Genomic DNA, 22,754 nt, shown 5'->3' with positions numbered 1-22,754 from the left:
TTAACTAAAACGCATCAACCGCGTGTGTAGCCATGATGGTCTCTTTTCGGCGGAGTCCGGGAAGAGAACACGGCTTTTGAGTTATGTTTGACGTAAGTAGGAGTTCAGGATCACTTCTTGATCATTACTAGTTGACGACCGTTCCGTTGCTCCTCTTCTCGCTCTTATTTGCGTATGTTAGCCACCATATATGCTAGTGCTTGCTGCAGCTCCACCTCACTACCCTTTCCTACCCTTAAGCTTAAATAGTCTTGATCTCGCGGGTGTGAGATTGCTGAGTCCTCATGACTCACAGATTCTACCAAAACAGTTGCAGGTGCCGTTGATGCCAATGCAGATGACGCAACCGAGCTCAAGTGGGAGTTCGACGAGGAACTTGGTCGTTACTATGTTTCGTTTCCTGTTGATCAGTAGTGGAGCCCAGTTGGGACGATCGGGGATCTAGCATTTGGGGTTATCTTCTTTTTATTTGGATTTGACCGTAGTCGGTCTATGTGTGTATCTTGAAAGATGTATGATTTATTTATGTATTGTGTGAAGTGGCGATTGTAAGCCAACTCTTTATCCCATTCTTGTTCATTACATGGGATTGTGTGAAGATGACCCTTCTCGCGACAAAACCACAATGCGGTTATGCCTCTAAGTCGTGCCTCGACACGTGGGAGATATAGCCGCATCGTGGGTGTTACACCGAGGTGGAATATGGTGGAGGGGGGCACCGCACACGGCTGGAATAGATCAACAGATCAACTTGTGTCTAGAGGTGCCCCCTGCCCCCATATATAAAGGACCAGGGGGAGGAGGCGGCCGGCCAGGAGGAGGGCGCGCCAAGGAGGAGTCCTACTCCCACTGGGAGTAGGACTCCCTCTTTTCCTAGTTAGAGAGTTAGAGTAGGAGGGGGAAAGGAAGGGAAGGAGAGAGGAGGAAGGAAAGGGGGCGCCCCCCCTCCTTGTCCAATTCGGACTAGAGGGGGAGGGGGCGCGCGGCCAGCCCTAGCCGCCCCTCCTCTTCTCCACTAAGGCCCATCTTGGCCCATTAAACTCCCCGGGGGGTTCCGGTAACCCCGCAGTACTCCGGTATATGCTCGAAACTCCCCGAAACCATTCCGGTGTCCGAACATAGTCGTCCAATATATCGGTCTTTACGTCTCGACCATTTCGAGACTCCTCGTCATGTCCGTGATCATATCCGGGACTCCGAACTACCTTCGGTATATCAAAACACAAAACTCATAATACCGATCGTCATCTAACTTTAAGCGTGCGGACCCTACGGGTTCGAGGACTATGTAGACATGACCGAGACACGTCTCCGGTCAATAACCAATAGCGGAACCTGGATGCTCATATTGGCTCCTACATATTCTACGAAGATCTTTATCGGTTAAACCGCATAACAACATACGTTGTTCCCTTTGTCATCCGTATGTTACTTGCCCGAGATTCGATCGTCGGTATCTCAATACCTAGTTCAATCTCATTACCGGCAAGTCTCTTTACTCGTTCCGTAATACATCATCCCGCAACTAACTCATTAGTTACAATGCTTGCAAGGCTTATAGTGATGTGCATTGCGGAGTGGGCCCAGAGATACCTCTCCGACAATCGGAGTGACAAATCCTAATCTCGAAATACGCCAACCCAACAAGTACCTTTGGAGACACCTGTAGAGCACCTTTATAATCACCCAGTTACGTTGTGACGTTTGGTAGCACACAAAGTGCTCCTCCGGTAAACGGGAGTTGCATAATCTCATAGTCATAGGAACATGTATAAGTCATGAAGAAAGCAATAGCAGAATACTAAATGATCAAGTGCTAAGCTAACGGAATGGGCCAAGTCAATCACATCATTCTCCTAATGATGTGATCCCGTTAATCAAATGACAACTCATGTCTATGGCTAGGAAACATAACCATCTTTGATCAACGAGCTAGTCAAGTAGAGGCATACTAGTGACACTCTGTTTGTTTATGTATTCACACAAGTATTATGTTTCCGGTTAATACAATTCTAGCATGAATAATAAACATTTATCATGATATAAGAAAAGAAATAATAACTTTATTATTGCCTCTAGGGCATATTTCCTTCAGGGGTATCTTCTTTTTTTAGGAAAAATAATAGCTGTTCTTTAAAAGAAATTTCGAAAACAATTCGAGTCCAGTCTACTACTAACTTTTTTTTAACGTGTAATCCAGCCTACCAACTTTTTGAGGGGTATCCAGCCTACTAACTATAGAGCAGGAACAAAAACTTTACAATGTGAATGTGGATGGATGCTTCATGAAAGATGGAAGCGGAGCCACAATGACCGTTCTTCAAAACCACTGGGTGAGGCTTTTACTGGGTCAACAACTCTTTTTATGCATGTGCTTGATGTCGCTGCAGCGGAAGCTTTTGGCGTTGAAGAATGGTAGGGATGCTCAAATATGATCTTTGAATCTGATTGTCTTGAGATTATCTAGGCATGCAAGGGGGAAGTTGATGTGTGAGTCCTTATTCTACTAGTTTGACAGAGTGTTTTCATTTAATTCAAAGTATTGGCTTAGTCTTGCACTCTCACTATCAAGGGAAAGAAATAAGGTGGCGCACAAGCTTGCTAGAAGTTTCTATGATTCTAATTTTTTAATTTCTCAGGAGGGTGATCCTCTGCAGATTATCCTAACTGAACTTGATAGTGATATGAGAATTATTTGATTTGAATAAATGTGACATAATTTTTTTAAAAAAATCTATAGAGCAGGAAATCCCCCCATAAAAACAAAACAAAACTACCGAGCAGGAAAAGGTACCAGGCCTGCCATAGACTCAGGGCACCGCGAGCCCGTGACCCCTCGGCCCCAGCAGTCAGACCCAACGGGAAGGGTGCGCACCGCATAGGGAAGCGCGCGACCAGAAAACCCTCCCCGACCATTACTCCTGGCTGCTGCTCGCGCGCCCCGACATTTCCCAAAACCCCACACCACTTCCTCCCCTGCCTCTCGGCCTCTGTCTCTCCGACTCGCGGGCCGGAGAGGCCGCAAAACCCTAGCTCCGCTCCGGCGCCGCGCCGTCGTGATGCAGCGGCTGCTGGCGAGCTCGGTCGTGGCCGCCGCGCCGCGGTGGCTCCCCGTTGCCGACTCGATCCTCCGGCGCCGCCGCCCGCGCCGTTCCCCGCTCCCCATCATGTGAGCTTCCTCACTCCTTGCCGCGAATATTTTGTGGCGTGTGGGGTTCTGTTGATTTTTTCTGTTGCTATGGATATTGGCGGAGCATGGGGCACCGGCATTGGTGTGGATTTTAGAGTGCGGCCTACCGGCACCCTTGGGGGGATAGGTTTTTGAATATATTTTTAACCCTTTAAACGCATCCTGTGTCTGGATAAACCTTTTTGAAATCCTTCAAAACCAACCTCATCGCCGTTTCTACCATATACTATTGTTAACAAGATAACGCGGAAAAGAGTATCTGTGTCCAGGCTAGGACCACTGGCTTAGGCCCTGTTCGGTAGTCACCTGCTCCTAGAATCTGCAGAGCGGGGGAAGTGCAGCTCCACCATTTTAAACTGCAGCTCCACCAACTCCGCTCCCGGAGTTGTGGAGTGGAGTGGTACCGAACAGGGCTTTAATATTTGCATTTAAAAATTGGTCACACATTAGTTGATTATAAGCTATATTCCGAAGTTCCTATATAGGTAGCCTATTCATATTAAGAACTCAAGTTCAAATGCTGAAATTTTAATAGCCAACAGAAGGTCATTGGCAGAGGATGCTTTTGTGATTTTTCATGAAATGCACACAGATGCAACTGGCAGTTTGTGCTGCACTGCGCCACAAGCTTAGTTATTGGGGATGCAACCAGTGAGGCAGTGGAGCGTTGGCGAGCGATGTAATGTTGAACATATATGTCCTGGAAAATCCAGTCATGTTAAGATAAAACAATTCTGTGATATCACTCAGCAATACAAGTAATGCCACCGATATGAGCCGGCTCAATTTAAGCTGAGCAAACCTTGAAGGATACACGGAACGGAGTGATCAAAGAATTTGTTGCATATAAATTATTGCACTATGTACATGCACTTATTTTCGCTGAAGATTAAAGTGCTTTGATGTGCTTTTTGATCAAAGTTGATAATAATCTGGCGTATTTAGAGTTTTAGATTGCTTTCTTAATCTTGATGGCTGTCTCTACTCCAGGCTATTCAACAGGTCTTGGTCCAAACCAAGGAAGGTTTCACGGAGCATTTCGATGGTGTCTAGTAAGGTGAACAAACAGGGGGATCTCTGCAACGAAGGCATGCTGTCTCATATTATGTGGTGGAAAGAGGTGCTTGCAAACATTTGGCTTCTCTGGTTCTCAGGTGTTTTTCACTTCCATGTTTTGACGCTGATGCTTCTGTTTTGTCACTCTCGTTTTCTTATTTATTGTTTCCAGAGAATGGAGAGCTGCAGGAAACCATCCTGTGTGCAATTGACTCAGAGACTCGTGTATTCGAACATATTAGGGTTGGATCCAACTTTAAGGAATGGAAGGTGAATCAGATGCTCGACACATCCTGAACTGATAATTATGCAATGGTCATATCTCATATGGTCAAACAAATTGTTATTTTTTTAAATACACCTTGTTTTAAGTGGTTAACATGATATTTATACTGCTTCCCATCTCCTGTGTGGATTGCTCCGTCCTTTTGGTTCTCTTATTTGTATTACAGTTTACATGTTTTTATCTTTACCTTGTTATCGTAGACATTTAACAGAAATCATGGTAGAATTTTGTCTCAAAAAGACAAACCTATCTAGCCAGCCCTGAGAAGTTTGCTGTGATTTTGTACCATCTGTAGCTAGTAGTTAGTACCTTCCTTGCAGGGATAGCTTTCTCGTGCTTATATCAATTTTTTCCCGGTGAAATCAGATCCGTTTTCATGCTATTTGCTTTGTCATGTTGATAAGTTGCCATGATCCTTTGCAGCTTAAAGGATGGAACCCTGAACATGGAGATGTTACAATTCAAATCGAAGTTTCCTCGCGAGGTCCTACTTTGCAGAGTATGCTACTACTCTATCCTAATAAATCCGTATGCTCGATCATCTGTTGGGAGAAATATGGAACTATGTTGGGCCACCTTTCCTCATCGGCTACTTTTTGGGTGAATTGGTTTGTGCATGAAATCAATATGATATCATGGTTGAAGGGTCCTGCGGTGTATACGTGGCTGCTGCTGTATTAAGAAAAATAATTGCTGACCATTACAAGTCCCTGTCTTAGTCCTGGACGCCTGGTTCATAGACGTGTGGGAAGATGTTGAAGTATATTGAGTACCATTTTTCAACAGCTTAAGATTTTTGGTGGTCTGTTTAGTTTATGAAACTCAATACCTCTAACTCTAATCCATATAGTTACTCAGGAAAGGAAAACAATGCTAAAAGTTATCAAAACCCTATGCTTATATCTTGAGATCTCTCTTTTTAAACATCCTTATATCTTAAGATCTCTATTTTTACATCCTTATATCTTGAGATCTCTATGACATTTACATGTGATGATGTGCTTTCTGCATTTCTTATAAATCTTTGATATGTCACATGCCTGTAATGGATGCTTAGTTTAAGGAGTGATGCATAAAAGATAAAGATCCTAGTTGTTTCTCTAGTTTCATAATCCACACCGGACACTGATTCAACCGGGAATACGGGAATTGGTGCCTGTGCCGGCCTGGTTTTGTTCAAGAACTGTCACACATGTGTACCTATCTTAACTGGCCACAACATGGTCTAAATCTGGCTTGACACAAAATTGCGTGCTAGTTGGACGAACACTCTTGCTTGGGTGAAAAATGTTTCGCATGCTCTTGGATTCTGAACCTAGAATTTCTTGAAGTTATCATGCTGACCACTGCGCATGTGTGACTTTCCTCCTTTGGAGGTGAAATATGCCTACATAACCTAGACTTATCTCCATTATACCACAAGCTCAACTGTTTTATTATATTTTGCTAAACCATCAGTTGGGTCTTTGAACTTGCGCTTTGAGTGTGAAAACCACTGAGTCACTGGGTCAATCACTGGTTTGGTTTAAGACTATGCAGGTTTCGTTAAATGCCCCTATCTAGATTCCCACTTAGCCAACTGGATTCACTTTCACCATGTTATAAAAAATAATGCTCATATATTTTGTGTTTTCTCTATTATATTCTGATTCTCCTCCCAGACCAAGTTGGATACTCACCTAAGCTCGCCTCTTGTTCAGGTAGGAGATTTCTACGAAGCCATTGGGTTTGATGCCTGCATTCTTGTAGAGCATGCGGGCTTAAATCCTTTTGGAGGCTTGCGTTCTGACAGTATTCCAAAAGCTGGATGTCCAATCATGGTATGCTGTTACATAAAATTGTTTATGCTACATACTTAGTATATGCTTAGATGACCATCACTACTGAGCTGCTTAGAGAATCATCAAATTCTTGCATCAGTATGTAAACAAAGTATCATGAAGGAATCAGAGAATATGAAACATTGTATCTCTATAGTGAGCAGATGTTACATTTTACTTAGATTTGTGAAGAGACAGCACATAGGTATTAATCTATTTGACATTTACTGGTGCTACTTTTGCGTGCATGATTTAAGTTTTAGCCTAATAATCAGCATCCCGTAAGATATCTTATTTCGCCTTTTTTCCCCAGCTAAATATAATGAACATAGACAACTTATTGTCTAAATCCTTCACTGGCATCTCATCGTTCTCAAAATTTTCATGCTTCTCAATATGGCTCATATCTCATCTAAGCAAACATGCAGTATCTATAGTTACCCCTCAAGCTAAGAGATATGAAGAAATTTTGAATTTGATGTGGTTAATATTCAATTCATAGGTTAATGTTTTCTTGAGTATGCATGTCACATGAGCAAGTAGCTTTGCAGAATTTGTGAGTATAGTTCTTATTTAATTCAGATGTTAATGTTCTTTTGCAAATAGTATGGCATGAGCAATTTCCTTTGCAGAATTTGCGGCAAACATTGGATGATTTGACTCGGTGTGGTTATTCTGTGGTATGGTTTCAACTCATTGCTTGTGCTTGATACATTGTATTGATAGAAACAAGTTCTATGCTGTTATAGGAATATATATGTAACTCCGAGGTCTAAAACCAATGTTCAACATATTGGATAAGCCACAAGTTCAATGAACCACAGGAAATGACATTTGGGAGCTGTATTGAGTAGTGGGTCTGGCTGAATCTCGTCAAACACTGGCATCAAGCTTAAATGGTGTAAAAATTGAATGCCTGTAATACAGATGAATGATGCCATTAGTTTTTATTTATCTTGCATCCCTGAACTGATCATCAGACCGGACTGAAATTTCTGGCCACATGAGCAATACGGGCTTTTTGTACTCCCTCTGATCTATATTACTTGTCGCTGACTTAGTACAACTTTACATGAATTGCTCACATGATACTGCATCAAGTAAGGATGTCTTTTCCTGGTCTTTCTTTTTACTGCGGGGATTTGATCGATAATGTTGGTCAAGTGTGTGTAATGTAACACTTACATTTTGCTCTTTTATGATCAAGTACCAGACCGCTTTGTGAACTATAGCAATAAGTTGAATATTTTTGCCATTCATATACCTATCACTTTAGGCATGCGTGATGCATTTAACTACTCAATTTCCTGGCGCTAACCTTTTAGTGACGTTACACATTATTGTTGTCTTTTATTTTTGCCCTGCAGTGCATAGTTGAGGAAATTCAAGGCCCAACTCAAGCCCGTGCCCGGAAAGGTCGATTTATTTCTGGGTAATTGCATAATGATGTAATCGATTCGAGAACTTCTGCTTATAACTTAATTCCTCCATCTGGGTTTATTGGGTCTCCCCGTATTTTATGTCAAACTTTGACCCTCTATACGACTAACAAAATATGATTTATATGCTACAAAAATTATATCATCGGGTTAGTATTCAAAAGAGGATGCACACATATTTTTTTGGCATATAACTTGTATTTTGTTAGTTATTAAATTTATGGTCAAAATTTGACTCTAAATACAAGGAGGTCCAATAAACCCGGACGGAGGGAGTATTTAATAGTGAACTGTTGATGTTGTTTGAGAAGTTTACTATTTTACTATGTTGATTGATTATTCTGTTCATTTATTCACGGCTCAACTTCAAAAGTCTTGTATTGTATTCCGTGCATTTATTCACGGCTCATCATAATTACATTGTTCGACATAACTTCTTTGACATTTGATGTTGCAAACATGTACGTGCTGTTTTCTAATTTAGTGATGTAGTAGTGTTTATCTCCCTTGAGTCTGTTTCTGGTTGCATCACCCATCGTTTTGTACAATATTGTTTCTACTTGAATAGGTTTCTTTTTGGGATTGTACTGCGGTTGGGATGGGGGTCTAATAGCAGGAACTAGCATGTTACATTTGATGGCTTGCAATTACTTCAGTTGATTATTTTAACTTCTACCTTTTGTTACAGCCATGCACATCCTGGTAGTCCTTATGTATTTGGGCTTGCTGAAGTAGACCATGATCTTGAGTTTCCTGACCCAATGCCGGTAGTTGGTACGTTATACTTCCATAACTCTAGATAACTATATTGTTGTGCTTTTCTTTTCTGCTGTAAATAGACCGCTATTAAACTCGCGATATGTTTGTTTACAATACTTTATCATTTATACATGTGTTCTTGACTTTTGCATTTCCCGGTTATTAATTAATGAATTCCATAAGACACTCTGCTCTAGTTCCAGCATGGAAGTATTGCACATTCTGATGTTCTTATTTATCAGGGATTTCACGCTCCGCGAAAGGCTATTGCTTGATTTCTGTGCTAGAAACCATGAAAACTTATTCAGCTGAGGAGGGCCTAACAGAGGAAGCCATAGTCACTAAGCTGCGTATATGCCGTTATCATCATTTATACCTTCACAGTTCTCTGAGGAATAATTCTTCAGGTTTGTATTTATAAATTGCTTCTACCATAACTTTATGTGTTTGATCCTAGCATGACTTCTCGGGAACCTGGAAACCAGAAAGCTGTATCTTATGTTGTTATCATTATCATCTGTTTATTTTATAATATATCACAGCTAAGATTTCGACACAAACACTTGTTTTCTCGAACACGCGCCAAAATAATTTTGTATTAGAAACCGAAAAATCTAAACAAGCCTACAAAAGAAAGGCAAACAAAACAAACAAAAACTAGGCTAATGTGAGCTAAACTTGGCTGCGTTTAGAATTTTTTTCTCGAGAAAACACAAAGAGACTTGCGTTTCTTTCCATTGAAAATAGAGTTTATGTTACAATCCTCCTAGGAGGTACAGGGGTGGTGATGAATGCAGGAAATTAATGTACATCCCAGGTCTGGGGCATGGTGTCTCGAAGGCCAGCAGCATCCGCCTTGGCCCAGAGCGCCGCCTCGTCCTTGATCTTCGCAACAAGGTTACCCACCGTGGGTTGGGCGCCCTCGAAGACACATTCATTGCGGTGTTTCCAGATCATCCATGGGGTCAGCAAGGCCATGGAGGCTGTTAGCCATGCTAAGCTCACGTCATAGGCTAGTGGAGTTTTCTTCTTAAAATAAACATTGCATGGCTGCTGATGTGACACTTCCATGCAGCATGCACGTAGTAGATGGGGACGTGCTGTACGCACGATCTCCCTCCCGTTCTTTCTGTTATTGTTAACCCGGTCAGCGTGGCGCGCTTGTGCATCTGGAGGTCGTGGGATGGTGCGGCCAATCCGGATCACAGCGAGCTGGCCGGGGTGGTTAGTCGTTTCAGTTTTGTAACAGAAGAAGAGATAAAGGGGAAGAGCAGAAAACGCTGCATAGTTACCGCAGCACAAAAACCACTGTCTCACCGTGTTCGTCTCTCTCTCTGGTCCGGTGACAACAGGCGAGGCCCTTGCGCATGGGCTGTGGGGTGCACTGTTTAGCAGCGTGCCACCATTCCATGATGGAAGATTCATGGTTTGGCGGCGCGCAAGGCATGCGATGATGCGAAGCCAGGTAATAATTTCATGCCAAACTTGTCGAGAGAATGGACAGCGGAGCAGCAGGTGGCTCATCTTCTCGGTGCTCTGGCAGCAAAGGAGGCATCAGGTTTGGTGTTGCAGTCCTCGGCGTGCCAAGCGGTCGGTGGTCCAACATCTGTCCTGATCGGCGAGCCAGTGCAAAGGAGGCATGAGGTGTGGTGTTGCAGTCCTCGGCGTGCCAGGCGGTCGGCGGTCCAATATCTGTCCTGATTGGCGAGCCAGTGAAAGAAACGTACCCGAGGGGGCGCCCAGTTCTTCCAAACAAATTTCTAAGACTCGCTATGGATTGAACGCTGGAAGGTGGGCTTGCAGCAGGACTTTGCAGAGTAGGATCCGCTCGTAGTCCATTTCCAGAGGAATCGATCAGGCTCCGTGGTCAGGGTAATGCGCTCGACAGCGTGCCAGAGCCGTATATACTGGCCGATCTTGTGGACGCCCAGCGTGCCCTCGATCACGAGCCCAAGCGTTAGCCTGGAGCCCATCAGAAACAGTCCGCATCTTTCTCCTGCGTTTGGAGATGCAGCTGCGGCACGATCTTGCTGATGGAGCGGCCGTCGATCCATCGGTCATCCCAGAAAAGGGCCATACGGCCGTCACCCAGGGCCATGGAGGTATAGGCGAAGAACAGGGCATGCTCATCCGCGGAGAACTGCAGGTCCAGGTTACTCCATGCCCTGTTTTGGTCGGTGTGGCTGAACCACAGCCATCGTAGGCGTAGCGCCAGCCTGGTGCTCTCCAGGTCGGGGATGCCGAGGCCTCCCAGTTCGATGGGACGGCAAGTCCGGCGCCAGTTGACATGGCAGTTACCGCCATTGACAGCCTCGCGCCCAGCCCACAAGAACCCTCGTTCGATCTTCTCTAGCTGCTTGATTGTTGTCTTGGGTGCGAAGACCAGCAGCTGGTGCACTGGGATCACGCAGAGGACGGATTTTAGATCGATCTTTACCATTCAGATACATTGGTACTGCCAATGTCTTGGCAATTAACTATTTATGGATAATGTTTAACAGTATCTCCATCTTCCTCCATTAGCTTGATCGTGGCTTGACCCTTCTGTCTGGGCATTTGCTCCTTTTCAACACTTATTAAAACATTGATGTTTGTTATAAATGTTGCAACCCAAGATGTCCATACTGTGATTTTAACACAAGAAACTCTATGATAACATTAACAACAGCATTGTTTGTGGAGGCATAGTTGTGTTATTAGGATGAGAGAATTGTGATGTTAATGTACCTTGAGTTTTCTAATCTACCTGTTCATGTAATATATTTCATGTCATTTGCTCATGGTTTAGGGACATCACGCTGGGGAGAATTTGGCGAGGGAGGGCTCTTGTGGGGAGAGTGCAATGGAAAGTCTTTTGACTGGTTTGATGGTTCTCCTATTGACGAACTTTTATGCAAGGTCTATATCTTTTTGTTGATATGTATCGTTGAAAGAATGATCATCGTTCATTTTGTCTGCACAGTCCATATTCTGTTATCAATTGTTGTTATTGTGCCATAAGCTGTTCTATATTCTTCTCAATAAGGTTTGGATATTGTTTCATAATTCTTACAACTAAAAGCTTTCTTTTGTCAAGGTAAGGGAAATATATGGCCTGGACGAGAAAACTAGTTTTCGCAACGTCACTATCTCGTTGGAAGGGAGGCCTCAACCTTTATATCTTGGAACTGCTACTCAAATTGGTATGCAGATGCGTATTCACTATTATTTTGATCTTTCTAAAGACCTCTCTGAAGTGTAGGAATCTTATTTCTGAAATCCATGTGCTAACATAGGAGTGATACCAACTGAGGGGATCCCCAGTTTACCAAAAATGCTACTCCCTCCAAATTGTGCCGGGCTTCCATCAATGTAAGTGTTGTTATTTGTTAGATTAACATCACAAAAATGCTTGTGGCACCCAGCTAAAATGATATATTTTAGGCCTCGATCTTGTTATTTTGTATGTTTGTTGGGCCATCATTAGTTAATTAATTCTACTTATGCAACGGTTTCTTCCCATGCTAGTCATCGTGGTAACTCAGCAAACATTTGAGTGACCTTTGTGACCTTGTATGCCTATATTGGTTCTGAAATTTCAGTGGTATACAATTTGCCTAAAATATGGGTTATGTGACAAAAGAATGATATCATCAACTCATATGTAAAAACGCGCTGAAGTAATATCACTTTTGTGTCATATAGCCAACAACTTTATTGGCTTTAATAGTTAGTCAACCTTAAATCTTGCATGCATGGACACCTTACATGAAGAAACATAGGGAGTACTCCCTCCGTTTCAGTTTACAAGTCCTACGCGTACACCTAGGTTGTCAATTTTATCACCCTAATATAAACTATATAACACAAGATTTATACCGTTTGAAAATAGAAGATCTGAAGTTCATATCGGTATATTTTTTGTAATATATGACTTGTATTTGGTTGGTCAAATTGACGACCTAGGGGTACGCGCACGCCCTGTAAACTGAGAGAGAGGTAGTACTATTTTCAAACGGAGTTAATAATTCGTTTTGTAATCCTAATTCCTACCACCAATATTACTTGTGAAAATTTTAAGCAGTGAGCTATTGAGTACGATAAGAGACGTCATTTAGGAATTGCTGTATATCTTCCTTTGCAACTGCACTTACTCAAATTAAAAATGTATCACTTTTCGTAGGGATTGCTGAAACTGTATCACTATGCAATGCATTATGTTGTAGTACATGGGACTACATTTATACGAGATACCATCTTTGGGGCATGACCTTTGTAATCCATTCTTTGTGTTTGCTTTACTTCTTGAGGTTGACTTCTTATTATTATGATATGTAGGTATATAAGAGATCTTCTTCTTAATCCTCCATCTTTTGATGTTGCCTCTGCAATTCAAGGTAAAAATCTGTTCAGAGTTGCAGCCATGATCCTTTCATGATGGATTCAGTTCTTGCACTTTTTTACAGTTACTTGAAACTTTGAGTTCACTGTGGAAGATAATATTTATTTGATGGAGCTTGCTTCAGCACTTCTCTTAAAGAAAACTTGGTGAACCTTGAAGCAAAAATTGTTATACATAAGTAGGTTCATATGGCTAATTTTGATCGATCATGAGTTATGTAGAGTTGATGAGCCGCTTTAAAATATTACAATGGTACTGTAAAATGAAACTAATTTACTTTGACATATATTAAACCTATAAGAATACTTTTGTCCTTTCACATTTTGTCGATCCATGAGCATATATTGAATGTTTCCCCTTCAAGAAATCTCATCGAACTCCGTGAATTAGCCCTCAGGAGGTAAAATGGGATGCTGGTGTTCGCATTTGGCTTGCACCCCGGCAACGGTGCTACGACATTGCTGCGCAGCCATGAGAGCCAACTGAAAATAGTTAAACATATGTCTCTGTGGTCTTGTTGTGGTTGCTGGCCATTCAACCATGGAAGAAAAAAACTAGGTGGCTGTATCGATGTGGCAGACCACGACAAGAACATTTATCTGTTTCTCAAAGTTTGGGTTCACATGCCCGATTTCATAGTTGAGGGTGGCTGTACACCGGGCATTTGTGATACTTACGGTTGCTTTGGTTGCAGTTCTAAAAGTTGGCATCAGTATGCAATGCATGTTTTTTGTGTGTGTGGCAATTTTGTATTTTCCACTTGTCCCAGTTTATCTCTTAAAGGTTTATGATTTGTGATATTTACTACATGTGCTAGAATTTTTTACTGAACTCTGTAAATCTTACTCTTGCAGAGGCTTGCAGGCTCATGTGCAGCATAACTTGTTCGATTCCAGAATTTACTTGCATACCATCAGCGAAGGTTCCTTCTTAACATTTTAGAGTAAATATGGCAACTATTGAACCATTGGTTATCTAAAGTTATTTCTTTTTTATGCATGTTCATGCCAGACAAGTAAATTTGACGTTTCGTAAAATCGGACGTCAGCAGTTATATACTACAGCATAACTCTCAGTATATTGGTCTCATTTCTCATCTGACTTGATACTTATGTACAATAGTCGATTGGCCAGATGTGTGTGTTAAGTACATGATTTACGTTTTCATTGTTACTGTTAGTTTGAACAATTGGGTGTGGATTCTTTTAGCTCCTTTGAACTGTAATGAATGCATAATTTGTCAATTTATAGGAGAAATGGAACAAAAAAACAAAATAGATAATGGAAGATATTTTATTCTTTATAGCCAGATGCCCAGACCTGTGCTTAGAAGTACAATTCAAGAATATTGACTCAAACAAAACTATCCACACCTTATCACTGTTATTAACAGACTACTCTGGCTCTTCAAGTGATAACTGGATTTCTAGGAGCTCTGCAAAATGGCCTTGGACTTGGTGTTTCTAACTGCTACAAACCTATAGTCTATGTTGATGAATGATTGGCATTATTGTTATTGCAACTTCTGTTTTTCCTTTTGATAATCTTTTTAGTTAGTACCCATCGATTTATATGTTATCTCATTATTCTAATCCATGACTTGCTTTGCAGCAGTTTTTCACTTTATCATGTTGTACTTCAGCTCATTTGTTTGCCTTATATTTATCTAGCAAATTTGATTTTGCAGCTTGTGAAATTACTTGAGTCAAAAGAGGTTAATCACATCGAATTTTGTAGAATAAAAAATGTCCTTGACGAGATTATGTTAATGAATGGAAACACTGAGCTTTCAGCTATCCAGAACAAATTGCTCGAACCTACTTCGGTGGTTACTGGGTTGAAAGTTGATGCTGATATACTAGTAAGTCTTGTTTGATATTCATGAGCCACAGATGTGCAATATTCATGCATACTAATATTTCTAGTCAATCATATTTCCCTCTACCTATCATCGATCTGGAATCTCTTTTTATTTTGTTGCAGATTAAAGAATGTAGATTTATTTCCAAACATATAGGTGAAGTGATATCTTTAGCTGGCGAAAGTGATCAGGCAATAACTTCATCGGAATATATTCCCAAGGAGTTCTTTAATGATATGGAGTCATCTTGGAAGGGGCGTGTGAAAAGGGTCCATGCTGAAGAAGAGTTCGCTAATGTTGATGTCGCTGCTCAGGCATTATCAACAGCGGTATGTTTCAAGCAATGCATTTATTTGTATAAATTGGGCGTTATGCAAAAACAAAAGAGAATTAAAAAAATTTATTACCATTGTGGGCGTCTACATTTATTAAACTTACCCGCATGGAAATATTGTAGTTAGTTCATTTACGAGAAACATCAGCGCTATGATACATCTAGGTCACTGAAGATTTATACAAACATCAACTATGGTCTTGAACATTTCTTTTCATCTCATCTTTGACTTGGTTTATACAAACACATATCAATCTTCTCAGGTCACTGAAGATTTTCTGCCAATTATTGTAAGAGTAAAAGCCGTGATGTCCTCGCATGGGAGTTCTAAAGGGGAAATCTCTTACGCAAAAGAACACGGGGCTGTTTGGTTTAAAGGGAGGCGACTCACACCAACTGTGTGGGCCAACACACCTGGTGAAGAACAGATAAAACAATTAAAGCCTGCGATTGATTCAAAAGGTAGAAGAGTTGGGGAAGAATGGTTTACAACAACCAAAGTTGAGAATGCTTTAGCCAGGTACTGACCGAATGGATGGCAGCCACTTTCTGACTTTGTAATGCCGCTTAATAAATGTTTCACTGCTCTGGCAGCCCCCTTGACCGCTTTCATAAACATTGTACAATTAGCTCACTATCAGAAGTTTGTGCATTACTGCAAAATGAAACCTCGCTGTGGTCACATATGTTAATGAAATATGTACATGACTATATTCTGAAAAGGCTGCATATGTTAATTAATCTACTGTTACATTGAACTGTACTGCTTTATTTGAACTCCTTAAGATAAGATAGTTTTAATACTTTCTGAAAAATGGTCATTTTGGAATCTGTGCTAATCAAATATATTTTAGGTTTTACCACCACATCGAAAACTATGCCGACATTTGAAACACTACATTGATATTACTAGATTTTTCATGAAATATATCATTAATGTTTATTTAGTTTTATTTGAAACAATATATCTTCATCAAAATAGATTCTCACCGTATTTAGTACCTTCTAGAACAGGCAATTATAGCAGCACACTCCAGTCCCCGTAACATTTACTGAAACTATGCTAATATTGCTTTTCTCAGGTATCATGAAGCTTGTGATAATGCAAAATGTAAAGTTCTAGAGCTATTGAGAGGTCTTTCAAGCGAATTACAGGACAAGATCAATATCCTTGTCTTCTGCTCGACGTTGCTCATCATAACAAAAGCACTTTTTGGTCATGTTAGGTGATTACTTTTGGCCTTCCTTCTAGAAGTATCATTTGAGTATTGAACTATTGTGTGCATTTTCTCTTTGCATAAGCCTATAACATGCATTTTGATAGAGTTCATCCATTCTTGCTATTCTGTCTGTTGGACTGGTTAGTCTGTATAAACAACTGTTTGATATTAAACGGGTCAGTTATTTTGCATGAATTCCTGGCATTGTCTTCTGTGATTGGTAGTAGCCAAAATTCAGTTTCGTAGTTAACTTGTTGTTATGCCACTGACATGAAACCTGGATATTGGGTGTGCATCTCTGTATGTTATGCAGTTTATATATCTGCTGGAACCCATTGACAGCTATGGACACTAGAATTAAGTGGCCTAATATTCCACACCTTTGCACTCTTTACAAAGTCATTTTGTTAGGCGTAATGTCATATTTATGCTCATATATTTCTGTCTTGGCGATCCACCTATGCACATTGATCTGATGCCATGCATTTTCTGGGATCTTGATCAGTGAGGGTCTAAGAAGGGGCTGGGTGCTTCCTGCCATATATCCCTTATCTAAGGTACCTATTTTTATCACGTCTCTCTATTTTGAGTCTAGATAATGATCTCAAACAAAAGTAGGTGGATTAGGACTCTGCCATTTTTTTGCTTAGATTTAATTAACCTCTATGTGTTGCTTCAGTTTGTTGGCCTAGTTGTGTTGCACGATGTTTTCTTCATTCCATGGAATGATTATTATTTAGGTAGTCATATTTCATTTTTCACGCATGCATATGCTAAGCCCAGTTGGAATACTCTTTTGACATGCACGTGGATCACTGTTGTTCTCTGGCCAGTCATGGCTACTTGAGACAGTTCAGAATGACTCTGATTAGTCCAGTTAGCATATATGGCATATAACATTGGAGAACGGATGAATGATGGCCCACAACCCCATTGAAGCCCAGGGCTGTTATCCGACGACGGGACATATGTACCTTTTATCTATGAGACATCTGCATATAGGAGTCCATATCCATTCAAAGAAAGTTTAAAACAAGTATTTACCAGCGAATATGCAGTTTCAATATAAGAAAAGTGTATGCATGATGAGAGCATCAAACATTTGCACTAGTTTGAGTTTAGAAGCCCTGACTGAGGTGGTCCAGTATCCAGTAAGTTTCCCTTCTGTGTGTGATTTGAGGTATAGAATAATCCATCCACATGATTTGCAGTTTTGCAGTCAACCAATCAGCACCGGCATCAAAATCTTGAAATGATTAGATGTGGAGTACCTGATCTGCTCTCATAATAACGCAGTCCTTTATTACTAGCTTCTTAAGCGAGGAATTACCCTATTGTTCTTTGCTACAATTAACATGGATACAAAAGACTAAGTAGAACCAGGGCATCATGGACCAGAAATTCAAATAGTGCACACTGGTTCCAAACCTTTAGCTCGTGGGTCTTGTTGATTCAGTGCAAAAACATATTCTTGAGCTGGATTTTTTGCTAATTTGAATTTGTGCTGTGGTCTTGCAGTACTGTTAAATGTCAGGTATACAATGATACACTTAATCTTGATTTGATTTTTATCAAGAAGGGTTTAACATAGTTTTGTTGGACCAAGACTATCCTTTGCTTATATCCGTGATCTGTACCAAGCAACACAGCTGCCAGATGAAATGTTCCTTTCTGATGAACTTAAGTGTTCTGATCTCTTCTCTACCACTAACATCTTTACTAATTCTTACAATGTTGTAAACTTGACTACTTGAGTGTGGACTGTTTATGCAGGATTATAGTATGGAAGAAAGCTCAAGCGAAATGGATTTATTAAGACTCTTTCCTTACTGGCTTGATACTAATCAAGGGAATGCAATACTGAACGATGTCAACATGCGCTCTTTGTTTATTCTGACTGGTCCAAATGGTGGAGGTAAATCCAGTATGTTGCGATCAGTCTGCGCGGCTGCATTGCTTGGAGTATGTGGCCTGATGGTGCCAGCTGCTTCAGCTGTCATCCCACACTTTGATTCCATCATGCTGCATATGAAGGCCTATGATAGTCCAGCTGATGGGAAAAGTTCGTTTCAGGTGCCAATTTTGTAGCTTTGCATATTTGTTTTCTGTAAAATCTGTGTCCTGTGTTCCCAAGAACACAGGTGCTACACTATCATATAATGTTCAGATTTTCTGGATCATGGAGTCAAGCCTGATAAAAGTTAATTTATTGATGTTATTTAATTTTGGCGTTGAGCTTTCTCAATATCACTGAAAAATTCGAGATGCTAGAAACTATATGTATGAATGTACTACTACTACATATTGAACAACAAAACAACTGTGCTGCATGTTCACATCGCATGTAATGATAAATGGTCTGGACGGTCAAATCCCCACCAAGTTGGTGTTCCGCCATTAGCTAAGCACGATAATAAGTTCATGTTACATATGTTATGCTGAAGTTGGTTTAACTTGGTTTTGACATTTTCTCACTCTAGTATGAATTTAGTTTACTAGTGTGCTAGCACTATTTGTTTTTGGTTCTTTGTGCATGTGATACTATTTTTTATTTCTTAATTCTATGTTCCTGTGACATTATTTGTTTATACATAGAATAATCTTTCTAATGTCCATGGAGAATACTTTGTTTTGATAATATGTTCTTTTCAGATTGAAATGTCAGAGATACGATCTTTAGTTAGTCGAGCTACTGGCAGGAGTCTTGTTCTCATTGATGAGATTTGTAGAGGCACAGAAACTGCAAAAGGAACCTGTATAGCTGGTAGCATCATTGAAAGGTTGGATGATGTTGGCTGCCTGGGCATCGTATCAACCCATTTGCATGGCATTTTTGACCTGCCTCTTTCACTCAACAATACTGATTTCAAGGCTATGGGAGCAGAAGTGGTCAACGGGTGCATTCAGCCAACATGGAGACTTATGGATGGTATCTGTAGAGAAAGCCTTGCTTTTCAAACAGCCAGGAAGGAAGGTATGCCTGACTTGATAATTAAAAGAGCAGAGGAGCTATATTTGACCATGAGCAGAAGCAACAAACAGACATCATCAACAGCCCACCATGGGCCTTCCGTTGGCTACTCCAATGTAAATGGCTTGGTTGGTATGCCTGATAGTCTGGGAAATATGTTCGAACCTCCATCAGGTACTTTTGGACTGCTGCGAAAGGATGTTGAGAGCATTGTTACCGCAATATGCAAAGATAAACTGTTGGATCTCTACAACAAGAGAAGCATCTCAGAACTGGTTGAGGTGGTCTGCGTTACTGTAGGTGCTAGGGAGCAACCGCCACCTTCAACTGTTGGCAGGTCCAGCATCTATATCATCATCAGACGTGACAACAAGCTCTATGTTGGACAGGTATTTCCTCGATTATTACACATTCATGTATTCTTCTGTTTCTTCGTCTAAGGGCATGTAATATTGACTCCACCCCTGCCTGCAGACGGATGATCTCGTGGGCCGTCTTGGTGCTCATAGATCCAAGGAAGGTATGCAGGATGCCACGATATTATACATCTTGGTTCCTGGCAAGAGCGTTGCCTGCCAACTGGAGACTCTTCTCATAAATCAGCTACCCTCGAAAGGTTTTAAGCTCATCAACAAGGCAGATGGCAAACATCGGAACTTTGGTATGTCTGTAACCTCTGGAGAAGCCATGGCTGCGCACTGAACTGACCCACTGAACATCCAGTTTTAACTCGTAGAGGCCAAAGGGGAGTGGAGCTTCATCTTTGATTTCCTTATCTGTTTTTTGGCTTATAGGAGGCAGGAGCTAACTGATACCATGTTGTCAGCCCCAATTTTGTCGGATTGGTAATATGGCCCAGCTATGTTCGTAGTAGGGGTAATTTTTCTACCATGTGTAAGGATTTACAAACGTAAATATTTTTGCAATCCGGTGAATGCTTATCTTTGTGCAATGGTGCAATTTGAGGCTAATTTCCTTTTCTGGCTACAGGTTCCAAACATCTGTTTGGGCGAAAATATAACCCCAGTGTTGTAAGCAATACCAAATATAACCCCTGAAAAGGCTACGTGTAGAATATAGTAATGCCGACTGATGCAAATTCAAATTAAGTATTCATTTTTGTAAGGATCATGTTTTCACATTATAACATAGTTCCTACATTTTTTGCACAGAAATCAGATGGAGAAATTTTAAGATTTAATAAAATTCCTCTAATATTTTCAATATATGTAATGTGGGATTGCTTTTAAAAAAAAAGGGAAGTGGTTGTCATGTAAATTTTTAAACAATGCACGACATATATGGAAAAAGGATAATGTGTATAAAAAATATTTCTGATGTATACAAAATTGTATAGGAAAAAGTAAGACAGCCCATTTGGGACACCTAGGTGTCCAGGCACCTTGCCTATAAACCATTGGATTACATTAAGATGTGTGTAGGTGTAAATAGTATTGCCACTAATGGGTGACCCGATGCCTCTTTTATTAGGAAACATTATTGCTAATTATTGCTGGATATGGACACTTAATGCTCACATTAGGCAGGAGAGATAAAATCAACAATGAATGGTCCATTAAGGCCATGCATGCTCCATGATACGTGCCCTTCTTTCTTTCTTATATATGCACTTATTTCATTTTTGGGTATATCTTCAACATCATTTACGGGTATGTCTTCAACGCATATACGTGTATTTTTTTAGAACAAAGCACATTTATTTATCTTTTTGGTATGTTATTTATGGGTATATCTCATTTATCATTTATGGGTATGTGTTCAAGGCATATAGGTGTATTTGTTTTGGGCATATTATTTACGGGTATGCCTTCAATACAATTTATGGTATGTATTCAAAATGGGTATATTATTTTCGGGTATTCACCATTAAAATTACATCAGTTAATTTTTAAAACACAGTACGTGTAATTTTTTTACAACATAGTATGTATATTTTATTTTGGTATATTATTTACGGGTATGTAAGTATCATTTACAGGTATGTGTTCAAGGCATATACATGTATTTTATTTTTTGGGTATATTATTTTTTGGGTCTGTCTCCAATACCATTTATGCGTATGTATTCAAAATAGTATATTATTTGGGTATGTCAACATATACGGGTATATATTCGTCAAATGATTTTAAATTGATAGCACCCAATACAATTATGGATATGCGAAACTGAGAGTACTCAATATATTTTTAGGTATGTGCATACTTATCATATTTATCTACAACTACATACCCTCATGTGAAAATTATGTGTAGGTATCGCAATAATACGTAGGTATTTATATCTAGTTACAAAGTGGGTATGATAACTATTTTTTTCGGATATATGTCTACACAAATATGAAGGCATGGTAGCGAATCAATTTGAGTATATAGTCAAAAATACATAGTGTACAACTTCTGCATGAAAATGTATAAGAGAAGGAAAGCAATAAAAGGAGATGTACTAATTCAAAGAATTTAAAACACCTGATTATATCTCATACATGGAAAGTCCTACATGCAAATATTAGGGAACAAATCAGAAATTCTAGAAAACGCACTAACGGGTTGTTGGACCCGATCAAGGTGCCCAGGCACCTAGGTGCCCCAAACATGTTAAAAAAATTGTTTTTGCAGTATTAAAAAATGTCGGTGCAACTTTTAAAAAAAGTTGATAGCATTTGAAAAAATTGTTTGAACACATATTTGAAAAATGTTTAACACATATTCGAACATCAAGGTTCAAAAACATGTGTTTGAAAAACGTTAATCATGTATTTGAAAAATGTTAAACATACATATAATAAATGGTTTAAGATGTATAAAAAATATACAATGTGTACGGCAAAAAGTAGACATGCAACATGTATTTGGAAAAATATTAATCATTCTATTTGAAAATGTAAATCATATATTTAAAATTGTTAAAAATGTATAAAAATATATTCATGATGTATATGAAAAATGTAGACATCAAAACAGATACATTTAAAAAATATTAATCCTGTAATTTATGTTAAGCATGTATAAAATAATGTTTTATATGTATACAGAAAATGTACAAGTTTATGGAAAAAGCAGACATTAGAGCATATATTATAAAAAAAATTAATTATGTATTTAAAAATGTTAGATGCAATTTTTTATGTACACAAAAAATTTACATTGTATGTCAAGAAAAGTAGACATGTGTTTTTTTTTGCGAGGGTAAAAAGTAGACATGTGTTAAAAAGGAAAAAAATGAAGAAAACATTTGAGCACAATGAACACTGAGAAAGCACGAAGAACACCAAAGAAAAAAGTAAAAAGGTAAAAAAGAAAAACTGAGAAAGAAAAAAAGAAAAAGGAAAAACCCGAAGAAATACCTAAGGAAACAGATAAAAATCGAGAAAGAAACAATTAAAAAGAGAAGAATATCGAAAAACCAAAAGATTAATG

The 22,754-nt window shown here is 39.7% G+C and overlaps 1 protein-coding gene across 3 annotated transcripts; it reads left to right on the top strand.

Moving 5' to 3' along the window:
• The first annotated feature begins 2,884 nt into the window (after positions 1-2,884).
• Positions 2,885-20,298, top strand: LOC123053851 (DNA mismatch repair protein MSH1, mitochondrial). 3 transcript variants are annotated; one of them, XM_044477432.1, is made up of 22 exons: positions 2,885-3,169; positions 4,181-4,310; positions 4,419-4,516; positions 4,956-5,031; positions 6,233-6,352; positions 6,985-7,032; positions 7,720-7,784; positions 8,480-8,565; positions 8,793-8,957; positions 11,339-11,448; positions 11,627-11,732; positions 11,826-11,901; positions 12,868-12,926; positions 13,786-13,853; positions 14,619-14,792; positions 14,915-15,121; positions 15,390-15,646; positions 16,209-16,352; positions 16,852-16,903; positions 18,120-18,419; positions 18,999-19,706; positions 19,792-20,298. In XM_044477432.1, exons 1-22 carry the CDS (start codon positions 3,060-3,062, stop codon positions 20,017-20,019), a joined length of 3,387 nt encoding a protein of 1,128 aa, XP_044333367.1. In that variant the 5' UTR covers positions 2,885-3,059; the 3' UTR covers positions 20,020-20,298. The 3 variants fall into 3 exon arrangements, with proteins under 3 accessions (XP_044333367.1, XP_044333368.1, XP_044333369.1); XM_044477433.1 differs by lacking the exons at positions 2,885-3,169; positions 4,181-4,310; positions 4,419-4,516; positions 4,956-5,031 and having other exon boundaries at positions 7,720-7,800; XM_044477434.1 differs by lacking the exons at positions 2,885-3,169; positions 4,181-4,310; positions 4,419-4,516; positions 4,956-5,031; positions 6,233-6,352 and having other exon boundaries at positions 6,989-7,032; positions 7,720-7,768.
• Positions 20,299-22,754: the final 2,456 nt, after the last annotated feature.

Source organism: Triticum aestivum, chromosome 2D (assembly GCF_018294505.1).
Source record: "Triticum aestivum cultivar Chinese Spring chromosome 2D, IWGSC CS RefSeq v2.1, whole genome shotgun sequence".
Classification (NCBI taxonomy): domain Eukaryota; kingdom Viridiplantae; phylum Streptophyta; class Magnoliopsida; order Poales; family Poaceae; genus Triticum; species Triticum aestivum.
The sequence above is the reverse complement of the archived record's forward strand: the minus strand, read 5'-3'. Positions and strand labels throughout refer to the sequence as shown.

Excerpts from the sequence above, each read along its gene's own strand:
- LOC123053851 (XM_044477432.1), top strand. The coding sequence starts at position 3,060 with ATGCAGCGGCTGCTGGCGAGCTCGGTCGTGGCCGCCGCGCCGCGGTGG. Across the intron at positions 4,311-4,418 it reads ATATTATGTGGTGGAAAGAG|AGAATGGAGAGCTGCAGGAA; the intron begins GTGCTTGCAAAC and ends TATTGTTTCCAG. Across the intron at positions 18,420-18,998 it reads ATGGGAAAAGTTCGTTTCAG|ATTGAAATGTCAGAGATACG; the intron begins GTGCCAATTTTG and ends TGTTCTTTTCAG.